General features: G+C 50.6%; 1 protein-coding gene across 1 annotated transcript in view; it reads right to left on the bottom strand.

The window, feature by feature from the left end:
• Positions 1–18,079: 18,079 nt before the first annotated feature.
• Positions 18,080–20,272, bottom strand: part of TSPEAR (thrombospondin type laminin G domain and EAR repeats) — a 65,785-nt gene continuing 63,592 nt past the window's right edge. The window contains exon 10 of the mRNA XM_019512487.1: positions 18,080–19,612. Within this exon, the coding sequence (XP_019368032.1) occupies positions 19,459–19,612 (154 nt within the window). The 3' untranslated portion in view covers positions 18,080–19,458. The remainder of the gene's footprint in view (positions 19,613–20,272) is intronic.

Raw genomic sequence — 20,272 nt, 5'->3', positions numbered from 1 at the left:
GAAGTGCTCAGATTTTATAGCGATGAGCTCCACAGAAAAGCCCACAAGGAAATGAGGAATTCTGTAGTCAGAGCAAGGCTCAAGCAGCGCTTAATAAACAAGGCCTGGGGCCGGAGATTGAACGATGAGAAGAAAGCAAACTATTGACTTGCTGCTCATTAAGTGAACACCGTCCCTCCCCTGCACTGAGTGAGGCAGGTGTCCTATGGAACAAAAATAATATGCCATTGTGTTATTAAAGATTGTATCGCAAGGCCTACACATAAGCGGGGTGAATTAAGGTCACACAGTCAGATCTTGACTTCTGATGGCTTGGCTTTGCAACCTTAATAATATTCTTTTAACCTGGGTTGGGGGTGCTTGGGGGGAGGCATAGATTGCACTGACTCAGGGACTGGGGAGCAGACCATTGCATTTGCCAGCCAGCCACAGAAGGAGTCTTGCATAGTGCACAGTGCTCTTTAGCACTTTGTCCGGTCACGTTTTGACTTTCTCAGGGGATCAGTCTTCCTGGGGCAGCTCAGTCTCGGCTCTCCCACTGTGGATGGTTGTCTCAGGTAGAAAGCATTCTGATAAATGCTCTGCTCATCCTTATTGGTTTCAGTAGCACTTAGCCATGGATGAGACAGCCATGAAACGAATCATTGCCATCTGAAAGTACTTAAGAACTCTGGAGTCAGGCCATCAATAAATAGTTTGATTGCCTTACAAATCCTGGAATTGCTTCAAAATACTGTCTGGGGGGCTTTGTCCTTGCTTTCTGGCTTCTGTGCCTTCAGGGTGCACTTGCTTCTCATTTCCATGCTTTTTCCTACATCCAGGAGGGCTAGAAACCACCTTTTTAAAAAGGAAATCTGTGAATCACACACCGACGCATGATTCCTGGAACTGGGGCTTGGAAAAGAAACACCAGGGCTTGTGACACTGGTGATGAAGTCAGAAGATTTGACAGCCCCTGTGCATTATACCTGCAGGGTCATGAAGGAGAGGACTGTACTTCCTCCCCAGGTACCATATTCATCTGTGAGATGAAGTTAAACTGAGCCCCAGTTTGGGTTTCTGGGGGGGAAAAGGGGATTTTACATTTGCCACTGAGTATAGTTGTCTTGGTCAGTTACAGGATTTTCCCACCCAGCCACCAAGGAAGGACTTGAATCCACTGGTTTTCTTGAAAGACAGATCAGTGCTGGGCAAAGATCAGTTCAGGGTGCCCCCAAGGAAGATAAACTCCGGGGCACAGAGGATATCATTGTAATGGAGATATCAGATCCCTTAAGACACCAGTTCCCAAATTCTGACAGACTACACACCACTAATTTAAAAAGATACAACCTTAAGTACCACCAGCAAATTTGTCAGTTCAACCTTAAGTACCACCAGCAATTTTTTGTCATGTAAAGTAATTATAATAATCAATCTGTTAATGTGTACCACTGACAGGTTGTCTGCATACCACTGGTGCTACGTGTCCCATAGATTGGGAACCGCTGCCTTAAGAGAGAAATTTGAGCACGTACATGCAGGTATGGAAGAAGAGCCATTACACCGGGCAGCATGCGCATTTCTGTGCCAACAGCTACTCAGGGGCCAGGCTGGAGAACGAGCATGTGCATTGGGTCCCCCCACCTGTGCTCGCTGGCCACGACTTTGATGTTATATTAAATTTGGGAGGCTGCCCCAGTGACTCACCCAGAGTGATTCCTTGGCCCCTCAGGTCCGTCCCTCTGGGTCCCAGTTCACTATCCTCGCACCCCTGGGCTTAGCCTCAGTCTCTAACATGCCCCTGCGGACTGCAGCGCCTCCCCAGGCGCCCTTGTTGGCTGCCTTCCACCTCTTCAGCCGCTCCCAGGCTTCGTGGCTCAAAGTGCAGTGGGTAAAACTCCACCACAATTAACTTGCATCTAGAGGAGACTTTCTGAAAACTTTCCCCAGGCTCCTACTCAGCCCTGCTGGCTTCTGCCAGCTCTGGCCCTTCTAGGCCTCCTCATGGCTCCTTCCATCGCCTGTTTCTCAGCTCAATGCAAGGGACTCCTCCTGCTTGCAGGGCCTGAGCCAGACCCTGGGTCCCAGCACTGCCTCCCTCAGCTCCTCGCAGGGAGCTCCTGCCTCTAGCCCTGCCCAGGTCAGGATTTCCCTCTGCCTCTGGTGCAGGTTTTATGGAGCCCCTGGCTCCACCTCCTCCTGGTCACCCAACTGGCCCTTACCTCATTAGCTGCCAACCACTTATTGTCTGTGGCTCTGCAGCTTTCAAACTCTGCTGCCTAGCCCTCCACCCAGTCCCCAGTCCCCATTACAAACACGTCAGGGAGCTTGGACACCCAAATGAGATCCTTTTCCACTCTGACTGATGCCCTGAATGACAGTTAATGCATCCACATTTGTAATGGACCTTCCTCCTAACCTTAAGACTGAGTCGCAAGAAGCAGCAAAGGGAAGGGCCCACCTGCCTCTTGTGTTAATGGTTTTTCACAAGCTGGGTGGACCAGGATCACACTTCCATCACCTCAAGGCTGGAGGATCTGGGCCCTGTGGTTTTCTGAACACCTCTTCAGACTGTGCCCAGCCTGGACCAATACTTATTCTAACCAAATGAGATGAATAGAAATAACCCTGTGGCAAAGCGCTGAACTCTGGCATGGACGGAGAAGTGGTGAAGCCAGAGGTCCCCAAATCGTGGCTCCCAGGGCCCTGTGCACTGGCCATTAGACCTCAGCCCCAAGCCTGGCCACTGGAGCAGTTGGGGTGCTCGACAGAGATGCTGCAGGGTTGCTACTGGGGAAGAATTGGCCCCACCATCCAGAGTGGGGGGACAGATAACCATGAGACCATCTCCCCCTTCAACCATGGCCCACTCTATGCAATCATCTGGGGTTAAATAGTAAGAACTCACCATGAGGAAGGATAATCTTTCATCGTGGAAAGGCCGGATACATCAGATACATTCACTAGTGCCCAGCAGGGGAGGGAGCAGAGCTGCTGCCATAGTGATGGTGGGGGGAGTGGGAGAAGGGGACAAGGAAGGAGCATGCTTTAGCCCTATGGCCAAGTTGAGGAGAGTGAAGAGACAGAGGTAGGCTGGGGGCGTTATATCCTTACCACCTCATGCAGTGACTGGGCCAGGACAATTCCACTTCATCTTTTGATGAAGTTAGGAGCAAAAAGCTCACCACTGCCTTCCTGCTCCCTGATCTCCATACTCAATGAAAGGGAAGGGCTGGGGTGTTGAGTGGAGAGAGGCCTCCCTTGGGCATAGGGGCTGTTGCAGGAGGGAAGATGAGATGCTCTGGAGATGAGTCACAGAGCAGGTGGGTTGAATATCATCTTACATCCTCTTGCCACCATTCTCCAGCTGCTCTTACTCTGTAGCTATAGCTGGTGCCAGAGCTACTAAACCATATGTCTGAAACAGACCCTGGGCCTGGTGTTTTTGTCTCTCTCTCTGATATCAGCTGCTCAGATCACTGGTAGATTGTATTCCCTCGCAGCTCCCGGAGCAGATTTCTGCCTGGCGTCATTCTTTGAGAGCGTAGGCCGGAGGCCGCAAATCCAAAGCCCTGATCCAGTGCCAGCCTGCCTGGCTTGGGAAATGCCGTGCCTGACAGGAAATACATCCTCCTCCTCTCTGGATCCATAATGGAGCAGAGCAGCCAGCAGGAGGGGGCAGAGACATCCCATCTCGCCTCTACACTGAGATGCTGGGCCAAGGAGCATGGTACTGAACACAGAAGGTCACTTAAAAGGTCTTTCAGAAATGTTCAGTGGGCCGGGTGCTCTCTTGCCAAGCTCCTAGGGATTGATAGCAATTAAAAGTGGCAAATGATCACTGATAGTTGTTTATCAATCAGCATTGTTGTGCCTTGTGGGCTAGGCATGAATGAGCACTGCTTGGTGGGCACTGCTATGGAAGCCCAGAACAAAAACGGTCCTTGCCCCAAGTATGTCCAAGCTGAGTAAGGGGAAAGAGCCAGGGCAGAGCTCCATGCACTGTTTGTGGGAGGGTGATGTCCTGGGAGGAGACCAAGGCTGGCACTAGGTGATGCATAAGGGTACCAGAGCAGAGAAGCAGACTTGGTGTTACACAGGTCGCTTTGCAAGCCGCCTCCAGCAGAGGTAAGTCCCACAAGCAACACTATTCAGACCTGCTGATGGCAAAAGAGTGCTGAAGATGGGTCAAAGATCCCTCTGCACCTCTCTCTCCACCTCCTCTCTGAGGTGCTGCAGGGCTGGACTGCTGGCTTTTCCTCCTGCATCAGCAATAGTCACCCACTAGCATGTCTGACAGTAGCAAACAGAGCTGAGACATAGTGAATGACATTGTGGGCAGAGGCAGGATTTTGCAAAATGCAGGAGCAGTGATTTGCCCTGCAGGGGTGGCTGCACCCAGCCTCTCCCTCCCCCAGGACAAGCAGCCGCACTGAGTGATCAGCAGCTGGGGACTGGTTTAAGTCCTTGAATCCGGTGAAACTCCTCTCCACACACTCTCAGAAACTCTGGCCCCTCTGTGATCAGCATCACTTCCCCTGCTACCCCTGCTACTGCTGTCCCCACTTGCCTCAGGGGCAGCAAGGGGGATCCAGAGCTACTTCTGCCCCATTCCAATTTTTACCTGAATCTGGGATTTTAAGACGTCCTCAGCTGTGGCTCCCTCCTGTGGTCTGAAAGCAGGGTGCGACTGAGCCTTTGCAGTCCTCTGGGTCTGCTCCTGAATGACTTTGCACGTCATTCACCCTGCTCATCCATAGAGCTCACTGCCCCAGAGGGAGGACACAGCACCTTGGTGAAGAGGCCAGTGGTTATACTCCAGCACTCCTTCTCCTTCCCTTTTCCCAGTTCCCACTCCAAAAGGACAGCTCTGTTGGGAGAGACCAGCCAAAAAGGATGGTACTTCTGGCAGCTGTAATCACAGACCAAATGGGACAGAGGTCCTGCAAGCATCAGACTGACCCCCTGGAATAACCATCAGAGCCCTTTGAGGGCCTGGGAGCCCTGGCACAACTCCAGTGGGGCAGGGGCATAATTAGATGTACTCTTTCCTTCCCTTTCCGGCCAGGGGCCCCTTCTGGCCCTGTCACAGCATGGCTGGCTGGAATCACTCACTGTGGTGACCTAGCTTCGCCTCTGAAGACCAAGCCAGGAGCTCCCTGGGGTCAAAAGATGGAAAACAAACTTGCACCAGAATACATGCTCCAGTCAAATGGCCCTACAGAGATGCAACTGAACAGTGATAACATTGTGAAGATGATTACCCAAAGCATGGTAATGACACCGCAGAGACCTGTTGATATCTGGGCCCATTGCAGTAGATGCTGCACAAATACAAATGAGAATCAGTTCAAATAGCTCATGGTTTTAGGAGACAAGAGATGGGCTAATTAGGAGAAGCAGGCACGGAGAATGGCAGTGATTCGGCTACTTACCCAGCAGGGGAGCTAGGTATAGAACCCAAGATTTTTGGGTTGGGACCCATGACACCTTAACACTTACATACTCAGACTTTGCACTGATGTAAGCCAGGAGGAGACATACACCACTCAGTCCTACACTGGTGTAACTTACTGGAATCCTGTGCAGAAATTTCCTGGGAGAATTACCTTGTGTGAGCAGTAGTCCAGGAGTAGCTCCATGCTTGATGGCCCCCAGTGGGGGAGATGCCATAATGCTATCTACTGTGTGCAGCTACCTTGGAATAGCTGGTTGTCTGCCTGCTCCAAATCCCGACCTGATCATTTATGTGGTTCTATGAAACCAGTGGAAATTACACCGGCGTAAACGTGCTGTGTGTGTAGGCTGTCGGCTTTGTTGGGCTGGTGGCTCTGTATTCTGAACCAGTTCGTGATAGTTTCCTTGTATCTTCTTTAAAAGCAAAAATAGTATTTATTTATTTATACTAGAATACATTGTCCAAGGTCGGTTAGCCACAGCTGGCCCTGATTATCACAATGGGCCTGGCAGTCAGCTGTCAAACTACCCCCAGTTGGCCCCAGAGGCATAGGGCGGGAGCTTTGTGCCTGGGGCAGCCAGGACTCTCACTGCAGCAGCCGCTGTAACAGTGGCTACCTTTGCTGCCCAAGTTGCACCCCCTCCCCCAAGTTTTACTGCTGCCCATTGCCTGCGGGGGGAAGCGGAGCAGGGAGGGTTGCCTAGATATAAGCAACTGATGTCTCGGCATCCCTCAGGCTGCCCAGCAGCCTGGAAACTTCCTTGGGTAGTTCCCTTGGGCCTATTTCCAGCCTTACTCCATTTGTAGCTCCTGGTACTTGTCAGCTGTCTCCTGATTCTGGGTTCCTGACCTCTGGCTCCTTGATCCTGACTTCAGCCAGATCCTTGCCGTCTGACCACTGGTTTCTTATTCCTAGCTGCCTGCTCCTGATCCCTTGGCTTGTGGCTCTGCTGTAGTCCCTCACAGACCTTGGCTACACAGCCAACCACTTCTCCTATTTAAGAGTTACCTTTACACTGATGGGCTGTGCTCTGCTCCCCTCTGGGTCCTTTGGTTCCTCTCCCAGCTCCATCTCCACAGCTCTGCTACTCTGGGTCTGCTGCTACAGCGCTCCAGCCCGCTAACCCCAATCCAGCCCCAGGCCTAAGTGCAGCCTGTGACACATGTATCCATGCTAACAACAAAGAGCCTAGCTAATTTACTTATGTGTGCTCTAAGAGGGAAGATGGGAGGTCTTGACCTTAAGGAGGAAGGGTGCGTGGGGAGTAGGTCAGGGAGATGTCCTTGCTTGGCAATGCAACAAATCACATCCTGTCTCTCAACTCCCAAATGCAGCATCCAGGACCCCAGCACAGGCTGCAACCCCTTGGTTAGAAATCTCTGCCTTGGATCTTGCTTGTTGACAAGGGCAGTGCATGAAGGCACTGCCCTCCTGATGAGATATCGCCTGTGGATAAGCAAGCAGAGGGGGAGGAGAACTGGCACTTGGCAGCAGAAACAGCAGCTTCAGCTCATACCCACCTGGCTTCACATTGATGCTGTAGGTCCCTTTTCTTCTGAAAGGCAGGAGGGACTCAGATCCTTAGGGCAATCCAGGGGCCATGGGGATCTTTAGAGCAGCACTTCCATGCATCTTTCTCTCTCTCTACAGCATCAGTGCCCTTGGACCTGGCCTTATCCCCGTGCTTACCCACCACCCGCCTTAGAGCTATGGCCCAGTCCCTCTGCCTCCGGCTCTGCTGTTATCAGAGTGGCTCAGCCCAGCTACAGCTGCCAGGGGAGTGAGGGGCATGGCTGGTGCCCTGCTTTGGCTGCAGTTGTGGCCTCAGAAAGGCTCTATGGGGGCAGAGAGCTGTGCCAAGGTGCCAGTCAGCTCTGCCTGCCTGCTCTCCATTCCCTCTGGGCCCCCCAAATCCAGCCCAACCCTTCCTTAGCCTTTCTGTGGCCTGCCTGCTCGAGGAGGGCTCTGGTGTCTGCTTGACCTTGTGTGGTAAGAGGGGCTCCCTTCTTGTTCTGCCAGCCTGCGCTCCCTGCTTCATTGCTGTAGGCTCCCAAGGTGTCACACTGTCACAGCTGTGTCCCCAGCACAGCACAGACCCTGTCACAGGTCTCTGACAGAGTGGGCTTGCTGAACAACACTTTAACCCTGCCCTTGTCTTTCCAGCTTGGGTCTTTTGCAGTCATCTAGAACAGTGGGGGACCAGACCACCTTTTGCCAGGCATACCACCAATCAGCCCCATGCTGATCCCCTTTTAAATCTACTGCTCAGCTTTCTGCTCCCTGCCCTATCTTCTGCTCTCTGCCCAGTTTGCTCCATAACATCTCATGTGTACTCAGTTCTTCCTCACCAACCTCTTTGCAGTTTCACGAAGGATTAAAAGGATTCTATAGATCAGGGGAGGGGTCCTCCTGCAGGCTGTGAACACCAGACAGGAAGGGAGCAGAAGTGCTGGCAAGATTTCAGGGGCCAGGCACTTGAGGAAGGCCAGAACAGGTTAGGGAGGAGCAGAGCAAGTCTCAGTGGTCTGTGATAATCGAGGGCCTCTACCTCAGAACAGCTGTTCGGTGAAAAGGCTCAGACAGCGTTACAGAAAATGTTTAGCTTTATCCTATTACTAATACAATCCTGCACAATACAGTAGTAGCTGATTTAAGTGGCTTATCAACTATTGTTCCATTACTTTACTAGCTAGTAATCTATCTATCTATCCACCCACCCACTCTCCTTAAGATTTGAGGGTCCATAATAGGATGGAGTCTAAACAATCACTCCTGGGGCAGGCGTGTTTATTCTGCCCTTCCAACTGTATATCCCTGTCTTGCTATACAGGCAGTTACAAAGCAGTGAGGTCTTTTCCTTATCTTGCCTTCCCCGTTCCTCAGAGCTAATTGAGGGCTGTTGTTCTTGACTCAGAGCCATGGAGAAAAAATCCAATTCTGCTGGTTTGCAGTAAGAGGAGGAAATGAACGCTGAGGATGGCAAGCCCACTTATTCCTCACCTACAGCTTTGTTAAGAGAACTTATTCTTGGAAAAAGTGCACAGAATAAACAATTCTTTCCCAGCAAGAAATCTGTGAGAGCTGCAGAAACGTACAACAAATAAAATCCCTGGTTGCAAACAGGATGGAAACTGGTTTTTCTCAAGCTGGGTTTTGCAAATGCTCTTGGCGGATGGAAGAGTCACGGCTTAGCCTGTGAACATTTGTGGCTCCACACACAACTGGTGTATGATGCACTGCTGCAGGATATTGGTTTGATTATAGAGATCAGGACCACATTGTACAAGGTGATGAACAAACACAGAGAGACATGTTCCCTACAAAGAGTGGGGAGATGGCTAGCCTAAGGTTACACAGTGAGTTGGCAGTAGGGCTATGGAGAACCCAGGTGTCCTGGTGCACAATACCTTATTCACTAGGCCAAGCTGCTTGTGCATCCCAGAGCCTGATGATATGTTTCTCACTCATCCTGATGGGCATGTTACTACATAGTCATAGGAAGAACAATGAAAGTGTAAGAAGTCTCACTGCAGGTCCCCTGGGGCAAGGTTTACATCCCATGAGGGTGAAGTTTAATTAGGTTCCAGGTAGCAATTAGAAAGGTAGGGAGGATTTGCATCTTGCCAGGACAACTCGGCAATGGCCCTGCTGGAAAATCATAACAGAGGTGCAGGAAACATTGGTGGGGTACAGCCAACTTCAGTGAGAGGGTACAGCACATCCCATGGGCTTGGCATGGGTGCTGTGAAGGGAAGTTGGTGGCATTTTCTGTTCAGTCCTCAGGGGATATTGGGGATTTTCCCAGTAGAGAGATTCCAGTTCTGATCTTCATTCTGCAGCTGCAGTGGTGAGTGAGTCAGCTGTTTTCATGCCAGCTCTACCATGGAGGAGACCCCACACCAGCAACTCTTCTTGCCTCTGCAGAGTCTGGTTCAACGGAGAACTGTATGTGCAAGGTGACTCTTGGGTGGGTCATCTGCTAGAAACAGTTGCAGGGTCTTTAGAGATAAGAGCATAAATTTATACTGCCCACGATAGAGGTCAAAGTGCATTAGCTGATTCAAACTTCTACACAAAGACAAGCTACTAGAGCAAGACAAAGGGCCACATTGAGACTTGAGCAACCTCCCCAACCCAGCCATAAACACATCATGTAGATGTCTGTAGCACATCTACCAAGAAAGGTTAGAAAAATACCTTCGGTTGCTATTGAGACCGATAGCAAGTCCAAGATCTTTTGTTAAAACTCAGACTTAATGATATGCATTTTCTGCTACATTATGTATAAGCCAGATCTCTCCACACTGTACAGAAAGCTCCAGAGAAGCTGTTTTTGGTAAACAAGAGAGGCAACACTGGAACTGGAGCTGCGTGGAAGCCTGTACTTTATAGCTGCTAAGTTTAATAAACACCATGTTTTGGAAGGCCGATGACGGGGTGCAATTCTGGGCTTTTGGTGCGGTCTACTAGCTGGGCCATTCAAAGCTACATGTTGGAACAGCTTCTCTAGCTACTCCATGTTATCACAAGACCCAGAATTTGGGAGGAACAAAGGTGCCCTAATATCCTTGTGATCCCCCACCCCTCCCACACTGCTGAGTGAAGACATCAGGTCTGTATAAAGTGCACTCCATTCCAAGTGGTTTCCTCAGACTCGGACAGAATATGCCTACATTTACACTGCAAGCTCCCTGGTAGGAGACCAGAAGAGTTGCTTGGCCCAGCCCCAGTAGAGATCAGCAAGAGGGAATGGATATGGTTCGACGTGCACAGCAAAGGTCAGGTGCCACACATGGCCATACTGTGGAAAGTTTGTGCAGAGCTGCTCTGTGGAGGGGCTGAACTGTGAGTTTGGATTTCCAGGGCCTCAAAGTTTGTACCGAAGTGCCGGCACTACCAAATGCTGGTAGCAAAAAGTCCTTAACCAGTGCCAAGGCCTGTGACTCAGCAGTGCGTTAGTGCAGATGCAGCAGAGATGGGGCAAGCCTCAAGGGAGTGCTGGGAGGTGATGAAATGGCGTGACCCAATGACTGACCAAGAGCCTTGCTTATTTGCTCTGAATTCAAGTACCTCCCATGCTGCTCTTTGCTCATAAATCTCCCACCCGCCAGAGCATGTGCATGCACTTTGGCAGTCAAGAGTCATGACTAATAAAAAAGAGCAAGTGCCTCTTCTGACTCTAGCAAAGCTGGGTCCATCCATCCTCAGAGATGAAGCACAGGAGAATTTGCAGGCATGCAGCTGTGGCTGTTTCAGTCCAAACAAACAGCAGAGATAGGGGGCCAAGCACACTGCTGGAGTTAAAAAGTGACGCCCAAGGTATTTCATCTGCTTCTTCCAGCTCTTGAGTGGGGTCCCTTCAGACAATGATACATTTCCTTGGCAATTTCATCACTGCCAAAAGATCCTGCCGTATTCAACATTAATATGCAGGAAACATGTGGCATGATTCAGATGAAAAGCCACCCTCTCACCCCACAGCCAGGGTCAGGGCTGGCTGCTGGTAAATGCAGTCTTGAACTGGCCTGTCAATGCAATGCATTTAGTAGCGCTGTTTGTTAAATGCACTGCAATAGCCAGGGCTGTGCCAGAGGTTGAGGCCCCGTTGTTCTTGGGGTTGCATCAGCCGGGAAGACGAGCTCTTCACCAAAGAACTTCCAACCACAATACACAAGAGAGGCACAGCTGAGAGGAAGGAATTGAGGATTGGCAAGATTCGGTGACCTGCTTAATGATGCACGGGGGATTCTGTCACAGGTGTCCAGCATGCCCTGTCCATTAGGGTGTGGATGCAAAATAATTTACCCTGAGCTTTAATCTATAGAAAATTTACTCTGTGATATGGAGCAGACATATGACCAACTTCCCAAATGGTTGTCTGCAATAGATGCCATTTCAATGCCCATCTACTGGGTGGCAGCAGCATCAGGTACCAAACAGCTGCCCTCGGATGAAATTAAGAAGAGAAGAAGACAAGAGTTCAGTAAGGTCACCACCTTGGTGATGTCTGCATGTGCTGCACTAACAGCTGCAGCTCAGGTAGGTTAGTTCTCTGACAATGTAACACATGCCAGGGCTTACAAGTCTGGACTGCCATGGACCCCAGGTAGCTATTATGCTGCTTCCCCTTCACTACACCCTATCCCCAGGGGAAGATATGCCTCCATAGCAGTGTGTATTGCTCTGAGCCCTGCTTGGGGGCTGATGGGCATTTTTCCAGCCCTTTTAAGCTCTGTTTCCCTTGTAAGGACTGTTTTCCATCTTACCCATGAGCCTATCATGCCTGTCTTGGGGCAGCAATAAGATGCTCTCAGGCTGGCACTAGGTCAGGAGATATGCTACTTAGCAAACACAAGTGGGGCGGGCCTAGGGGAGGATCTAGAGTTTTGAGAGGTGGGGTGCACATGGTAAGGTGCATCATCACATATATCACAACACATTTTTTCCAGTTAAAGAGAAACTCAAGCCTTTACTAATATGCCAGGGACCTAGCACTATAGTATTCTGTTTAAGATGAAAAGAAAAACAGATATAAACTTTCTTGGACAATCACAAATCTGCTAAACTATATATTACATTAAAAAAATCAGCACAAGCCAGGGAAAAAGTGGTCTAAAGATATCATGTCAATAGTCCTGTATTCATTAGAGTTAAATGTACATCTCTTATTCAGATTCATAAACAAAATCTAGTTTTCTTGAGTGACTTGACCGTGTCTCCTGTACTTCACTGTCAATCATTTCTACATCTGACTTAATATTACTATGCATGAGTTAAGGTTTCTAAGGAATGGCCAACAGACGGTAACAGTGCAGAAGAAAGGATAGTTTGAATAGAGGGACATGGAGACCATTAAAAGGAGTGTCATTAACATCTATGGAGTGAAGAGAGATTAGCAGGAACCTAGTAGATGATAACGAGCCATGAAGTCAATTGACACCTTCAGTGTTGCCTGAATAGAAATGTCACTGCCCCTCCCAGGCAGTTGGTTTTGAAGTCTGGGTAGAGCAAAAATCAAAGGAGGAAGGGGGCACAACTGTACCATTGCTCCCCACCCTGTCCCTGGGGCTGGCCTACCTGCTTCCCTCCATGGCCTTTTTTAGAGAACCTTATAATCCACTACCTGGTTTGCAGCACTTCAGACACAATCAAAGTCACATACAGGCACTCCACTCTTTTAGGCGATGGCCCAGCTGGCCTGGTGCCCTGGAGAATAGCAGCATTCATGCACTGGAGGTCTGTATCCTGCCTAGATGGAGTGGGCTCTATCCAGATGAACAGCATCTGACAGAACACCTGCATGTGGCTTGGGACTGCAGCTAATTATCTCTAAAGATAGGCTGACATCCTGGTACCCAGCAAGAGTCCCCAGTGGTTGTTATTAAGGCACCAGGTGGTCTTTTTAGCACTTCCTTCCATCAGGCATCATCCTCTTAATGCTGGGAGCTGTCACAAGCAAGCCTCAAGGCCTTGCTTGACAGGATGCTGACTTTTTCAGACAGAAAACAGGTTGTGCTGCCTTCTGGGAGAGGAATCAAACCCTACCCTCAGGGGGCTGCCAGCACTGAGGCAGGAGAGCAGGGCAGCAAGCAGAAAAACCAGGCCTCTTTTGAGCTGGTTCCAAGCTCTCTGTGCACGGCTGGTTCCTCCCTAACGTACATGAACAGCTCTGTTCAGTCCTTCCAGGATCCACCTGGTCCAGCCCAGCAGGAAGAGTAGAGACAAGCCCATCAGGGTGGACTGGAGGCCATTCAGATTTGAGAGAGCCAGATCCTCAACTGACACAAACAGCCAATGGGGGACATGGTCCAACAGGATCAGCTAGCACTGCCCCAGCCAGCCGAAGCTCTCACGGCGGAGGGCTCACCCAGGCACACAGTGAGCTCCGTGGGTGTGAGTGCCTGCTGCTGATTTGGGCCTTTGGCCATGATGCCATGCTGCTCTCCCACAGCTGCACCTCAGAGAAATTCCCCTTCCTCCCAAGAGACACTGACAGAGTGATGTGCACACATGCACATTCATGGGCTTTGCTCACTCAGCAGTCAGGTCCTTATGGACCTGACTAAGATGATCTCTTTAGCACACACCAGCAGCAGAGTCACTTCCTGTCTTGCCCCAGACCAACCACACCAGAGCCCTGTGCCTGCATGCTGTCCCCCACATGCCCGCTCTTTCCATTTGCAGCTGGGCACAGTCCCAGGCCTGTGCTCTCTCAGGCTTGCTCCTTCCCCGGCCTCACAGAGCTGATCCGCACAATCAGGCTATGTCATGCTAAGGGGGAGTGCAGCTATGTCCCGCTAAGGGGAAAGGGGGTGGTTGCTTCCCCGTCACTCCCTGCCAGCCCATGGACCAGGCAGTATGTGACCCTGGCCATGTCCATCCACACCTCTCTCAGCCCTAGCTGGCACTGTGCTCCTCTGTGTGAGATTCTGACTAGACCCAATATAGGGCCCACTGTGCCCTCCCCGGGGCCTCCCCCTGTCCTTCTGGTGCTGCCAGTAGGTGCCAGCCCTGTAATCAGAAGTTGCCCATGGCCTCCTACCTCTGTTAAGCATCTCCCAGACTCCTCCTGCTGGCATGAGGGCTGAGAGCCCATTGCTGTCTGCAGGCTCTGGGGTCTCAGGCCTTCTGAGGGACTAGCAAGTCAGTGTTTATTGTGCTTGATACAGCATGAGGCAGAGAAGGGGCAGGCAGCCTGTGGGGATCTGCCATGCTATGGAGCTGGCTCATGAACTTCCTGGGTGGGGCTGAGGTTTGGCATCCTCAGTGCCACGTGTGCTGCCAAGGGTCTCCCAAGACACTGATCAGACACGGGAGCAAGTGGCCTGTGGTAGAGCCTGGTCCTGTGTTGCCACCTACTGGGAATGGGGAGGAATAAGCCCAGCTCGAGCACAAGGGTGAGCTGTGGCACTGTGGGCCTGACCCCGCACTTGGCTCTGGGGTGGGCTAGGTACAGCTATGGGAAAGAGGCCACACAGAAGCACAGGAGTGGATGGGGTGATGCAGACATGGGGTGTGGAGGAAGGCAAGTGGAAGAAGCAGACAGGTGCACGCATAGAGTATAAAATCTTGTCCTTTGCATCAGTGTCAAACCTGGCTTGCTGCACCCTGGGTCTGGGGAACACCTTGCAGCAGAGACATGGCAACAAAGTCCAGTGGTAGCCAGCGCTGGCATTAGGGCAGTGTGTGCCATTGTAAGGGGCCGAGAGCAGCTTGGAGGCTCCACTGAAGTAGTGGAATGAAGTGGACCGGTAGCCATTGATTTTCCGGCTGCTGTGAGAACAGTCATCTAGGAAAAAGCAGGCTCTGACACTGAATACAAGTGTTATGCACTGGGACATGGGCAGTTTAGCTTAAGGGCTCATTAGCTGAAGAACAGGTGTAGTCCAGGCCAGTTCCAGGGAGCTGGCGGTCTGGAGGGGTCTGGAGATGGAACTGGATTTGGAAGATAAAGCTGAAGTCAGGACAATTTGGGATCAGAGGCTGAAGCCAGAGCCAAGGGTCAAACCAGAATCACGAGCAGGGAACCGGAATCAGGGAATGCCAAGGGTCTTACCCGAATCAGTCAGGAGTCAGAGCCTGAAGACCAGCAAGGAAGTGCATGGAAGAGCAGAAGCAAAGACTTTTGCCTTTGCTCGGATACAGACACTTGTTTTTAAGGGCTGGAGTGGGGGGCACAGAGGAATGGCTGTCCAGATTGCCTCACTCAGCCCAGTTGGGACCAGGACAGAGCCCTGGGCTTGTTGCAGGTGGTGCTTGTTCTGGGAATGACTTGCCTTAGTTGCTTGATTGGGACTGGCTGGGTCCAGGCTTTTGTCCTGGCCTCATTACAGCTAGCCCCAGAAAACAGAGCCTGCCCTAGATGGTGGTAAGCCATTGGCATGGGAGAGAGGCTGGTCTCCCCCAGGCACTCTGCTCACAGGCAGGGGCTGTGCCCCGAGACCTGCTCTATTTAATTTATTTACTCCACTACCCTTTGTCTGCCTTGGCTATCTAGATGAGATATTCTTGTAGTTGGGCGGCTGCATAAGGCACCAGCTTAGTGAAGTCTGACATCTTTCATTTGGATGCATAATACCAGCCAGAGGATAGCAGGGAGCTAAGGCAGCAAAACAGCTGCATCTATGTGCTTTCTCAGCCAACTCCACCATAGCAGGGGTGGCCAAACTGCAGCTTGTGAGCTCTGGGGCAGCTTATAAGTAGCCTCTGCAGAAAGAGAAGAGGTGTGGACTGTGTGCATATCACTGACCCTGGACCATGAGCCTCTTGCAAGCTGACAGACTTGTGACTCTTGTGCATGCGGAGATTTTGATACATGGCTGGAAAGATGAGGAATTTGGACACTTTGGTCTATAGCCATCTAGACCAGTCAGGGCAACAGATGCCTCAGCATTCATGATCACATACAAAATAACTGCAAATGATCTGTAGGACTGTGAGTTGGGTGAGTCAGTGTTTTTAGGCATCTTTCCTGCTCGATGCAGTGGTCCATGGGCAGAGCATCATCTGGAGCTCCCAGCCCAGAGGTGTGAAAGCAAGTGGAACAATCCAAGGGAAAACAAGGACCTTGGATTCTTTCCTTGTCCACCATCCACAGCACGAGTAAGGAAAACAGTGGGTCATTTCAGTAAGTAGAAACCAAAGTCTTCCCTTTGATTGTATTTGATTCTGGTGATCTGACAACCTCAGCAGGGCTGCCATGTAGATTTGGACAGGGCTGGAGTGGGAACAGTTCTTTGCAATGAGTGCTGCTGACCTTCAAAATGAGCAGGTGAACTGTTACGATGGTGACTGGCAGCAGGGTTTTGAAGGAGCTCATGCCACAGTAGACAGTGGGTGTTGGTGGAAAGGGGCAGCACTGGGTCACAGCAGTTGCTTTTCACAGGGAGCATAGGGAATGCTTTCTGTCGCACCTTCTGGGGAGGTGCTGCTCTGAACAAGACCTTATTACCTAGGAAAGCAGGAAGCATCCACACGGCACTCTCAGTGCAAGGCAGCCCATGGCACCTGGCTTTGAGAGCCACCCATTTCATGGGGCGCAGGAAGCAGTGACCCTCTTCTGGCCACTTCACTTCTCCTGACTTTTCTGGGTAATGCAGACCTACCTGAGGGAGGGACAGATCACAGGCATAGCTGGGAAAGTTCATCTCTCCATCTCCTCTTTCTGTAGCCCTCACAATACCATGTTCGGTTCCAGGCAGAAAGCAGCCAAAGGAACAGACTGGAACCCCGCATTTGCAAAGGGTTGCTGACCCCTGAGATGCTGGGATGCTGGCTAGGATGGACACTGCCAGGCACTGCCCTGAGGGGAGTAAATAACTGTCTGGGGGCTTTTCTTCCAAGTAAGTAGGAATCGCATGGTACCTAGGCCTCTGTGCCACCTTCCTGGGAAGGAATGTGGCTGTGACTCAATGGCACCTGATAACCATGTTGGTGAGGGAGAGTTATATCACTCAGGCACAGGTCAACTCTGTTTGTGTCACCCAGTCCAACACCTGCTTTCCCCCATGCTCCCTCCGTATCACCGCCTCCTCATGGAGCTTTTGTGTAACGTGCCTGGGAACCAAGTGAGGAAACCTGGGATGTGGAGACAGCCATAGGCAGGTGGGGGATGTTAAGGGAGACTGGGGGAGAGAGGTTTGTCTGGGGGCTCTTGACAGCCTGAGACTAGGGTTAACCCAGTGACTATGCCCTGGTGGGCTCCCCACAGCAGTGCAGCAAATCAGGACGTAGCAATGCCTTAGTATAGAGGCATGGCTCCCTGGCAAGACAGAGACGCCAGCCTGGGCTATGAGGAAGCCAAAAATGGCTTTGATGAGGCACTGCTCCAGGTGGGACTCCCACAGAACTTGCTACTTTGGGCTGCTAAGGAGCAGAAGCTCCACTTCTCGGGGAGCATTTCAAGTCTCAGTGCCTCAGGATATGGACAGGTGACTCCTTTACTTTACAGTCATTTACCCACAGTTTTGTTCCGCAGTGAATTTAGCCTGTGGTAAGGAGCAGACCCACTGTCATCTCCCACAGGCTGGCAGCCTGAAGCAGGTGCTATGACTGCACCTGGCCACTAGATTGTGAAGGAGCTGGTTTGCATTGAGCAAATTGCTACTGAGCCAAAAGCTGCTGTCAGTTCAGCAGCAGTTGTGGCAGGGTTCAGACTTGAGCTATGGCACTCCCAAAGACAGAATGAAAAGTAGACTGTGTCTCTGCTCCATGCGGCCAGAACTCAACCATGACTGGGAAAATCTTAGTTTCTTCATTCTGGCTTCCCAAAACAAGGATGGTGTCTTATTTAGGGGCATACTGTATGTGGTAAAATACCATCCTTTACTTCTGATTTCCTCTGAAGTCACTTTACACCAGAGAGTTGCCTTTCCTCCAGAGCACGTGTTGTGTGTCATGCATGCACTCCACTTTTTCTCTAGAGTGAATGAAGGATACAATGGATTTGGCAACAAAGTGCCAATTGAGCTACAGACATTTATAGTAGTTGAGGATTTGCCCCTCTATTCCATACTAAAAGTATTGTAGAAGACAAAATTCTTCTAAGTGCAAATTTCATTGTGATTTTAACTATGGAATCGCCACTGGTGCCTCCATAATTACACATGTGATTAATAATGACACCTGTGTCTACCATGTGTGGTTGTAAAATATATCTATTGATTTATACAATATAAACATGTCATTCATGGATAAGGCTTGAAAACAGCTGAAATAATGCAGTTATGCAGACATGGTAAGGTGCCTTAGGGTCATAGGCGTGCCCATATGGAACAAAGAATTGATGCAGTCTGGAAGAGGTTGCTAGCACTTTTGGAGAAGACAGACATATGGGATCAAACCTCCAGTTATGAGTATCTAGCTTCAGTTGGAGAGGTATGATGTGCATCATACCTCTTCAACTGGAACTAGATACTCATCAAAGCCTCTTTGTATGCGTCTGTCTGTCAGTGCTCTGGGGCAGACAGACAAGAGGGTAGGTTCTTTGGACTATTTTAAATGCAGGGCTGGATCATTCCTGAAGGCCCTCAGACCATCTCTCCTGTAGCAAGGATCTGTGAAGTTTGAAACAACTAGAGGCATGGTGGTTCATGCATTATGGACCCCCAGACGGCAGCCCTCTGACTTGGGCTGAAGTTGTGTTCAATCTGCCCCTGCTGGCTCTGCAGCTTGAAAAACCAAGTCACAAGCAACTTTCTGGAACAGACTCCTCTTGCATGGCAGGACTCACAGAACTGTCCTTAGTGGAGGCACAGCTTTGTCTGAAGGTTTAGAAGCATTGGAAACTACACACCTGGAGACCTACACATGAAGATCAGATCCCAGCTCTTCAGAAGGGCACTCTCCTTGCAACACACTCCTAGCAGCAAGCCAGGGAGATTCCAGAATGCCTCTGCTCTTTTCACTTCCAGGGGAAACATAGTGGTTGTTGACCCCTGGAAGCTGGCAGTGCCCAGCAGGAAAGCTCCTTTGTGTTCCTTTGTCGTTACCTTTGTGCACCAGTGACTTTGACATCTCCACAGATACCATCCAGCAGATGAACCCATGTGGGATGGAGAGCTGACAGCTAGGCACTGCTATGATACAAGGAAGGCACTATGACACTTGCTGCCTCCAGCCTTGAGGGGTATAGTAGGGGGTGATGGGTTGTAGGTGTAGTGTGATATGCTCTGCTGCACCTTGGCTACTGCAGCAGCTCCTAGGTGACCATAGTCACCAGCACACTTTAGAGAAGTCTTCATTGTACCCCCCTCATCTCCTGATGGGGGAAAAGGAAAAGTGCCTTAGACTCACATTTCCTCTTATCTTTCCAGGTCCTACAGGGAGCACAGCTCAGACCCAGGCATCTGGCTCTGAGTCCTTCCTGTGTTTGCTGTGGTGGCTTCAGACTTCCCCAGTGCTACTGAGCTTGTGTATTTCCTGCAGAGCAGTAGCCCTGTCCTGGGCCCAGTTGGACAAGTCACTTCCTTGCCTGGCTTTGCCCTTTGTCTTGCAGACCAAAGACTCTGTTTCCATGTCAGACAGTTTTCAGCTTCAGCACCTTGGAGAGTGGCTCTTTGGCGCTTGAGTAGATGAGGTAAGAGCCTCCAGTTGTGTTAAAAGCTTCCCAGTCTCTACAGCCAAAGGTTGGGAGATGGTGCACTGCCACAAAGCCTTCATACCCCTGCCACCTGCAGAACAGGGGATTGGAGTTAATACCCACTGCAGGGAGCTGCACTCCAAATGCACTGTCTCTCCCCACCTTTGCTCCTCATTTGCTTTCTTCTCCAGAACGGCTATGGTTGAGGACCTGCACTAGACAAGGGTCTCTCAACATGAGCACTGGGGGAACAAAACCTATCAGAAACAGAGGCTGTAACCCCTCCCATGCTAAACACCTCATTGATGAGTTTTGTAGCTCTATACAAGGCGCAAATCTCCCCTGCCTTCTGCCTTTTATAGCTCTGCCACAGTAAGGACCAGAAGGAAGAACTAATTGACCCTGTAGCATTAAACCTTTTATATCTAGAAAGGCAGTTGAAAAATTGCCTGGCAATGACACTGCATTATTATCCAAAGTCTGTGGAGTTAGGCTCTGTGCAAGGAGTTTGATGGTCTTAGTTCAGTCCCAGGGGGACGGGATCAGAGACATCCCCACAGATGCTCATTGGGAGCTTTTGGACAGACATAGAAATGGGTCAGAGCTCAAACCTTCACCCTGGGCTCAGAATGCTGGGCCTTTGTGGAGATGCATATAAAAGTTTGTACTGCTCCTATCCAAGGGCAGGGCGTCCCCTTTTGGCCTCCTGAATCCACCCGTGCTCCTAGCCACACTGCCCATGTCCCCTGGC

The sequence above is a fragment of the Gavialis gangeticus genome, unplaced genomic scaffold (assembly GCF_001723915.1).
Source record: "Gavialis gangeticus isolate Ggan-Ray unplaced genomic scaffold, GavGan_comp1, whole genome shotgun sequence".
Classification (NCBI taxonomy): domain Eukaryota; kingdom Metazoa; phylum Chordata; order Crocodylia; family Gavialidae; genus Gavialis; species Gavialis gangeticus.
The sequence above is the reverse complement of the archived record's forward strand: the minus strand, read 5'-3'. Positions and strand labels throughout refer to the sequence as shown.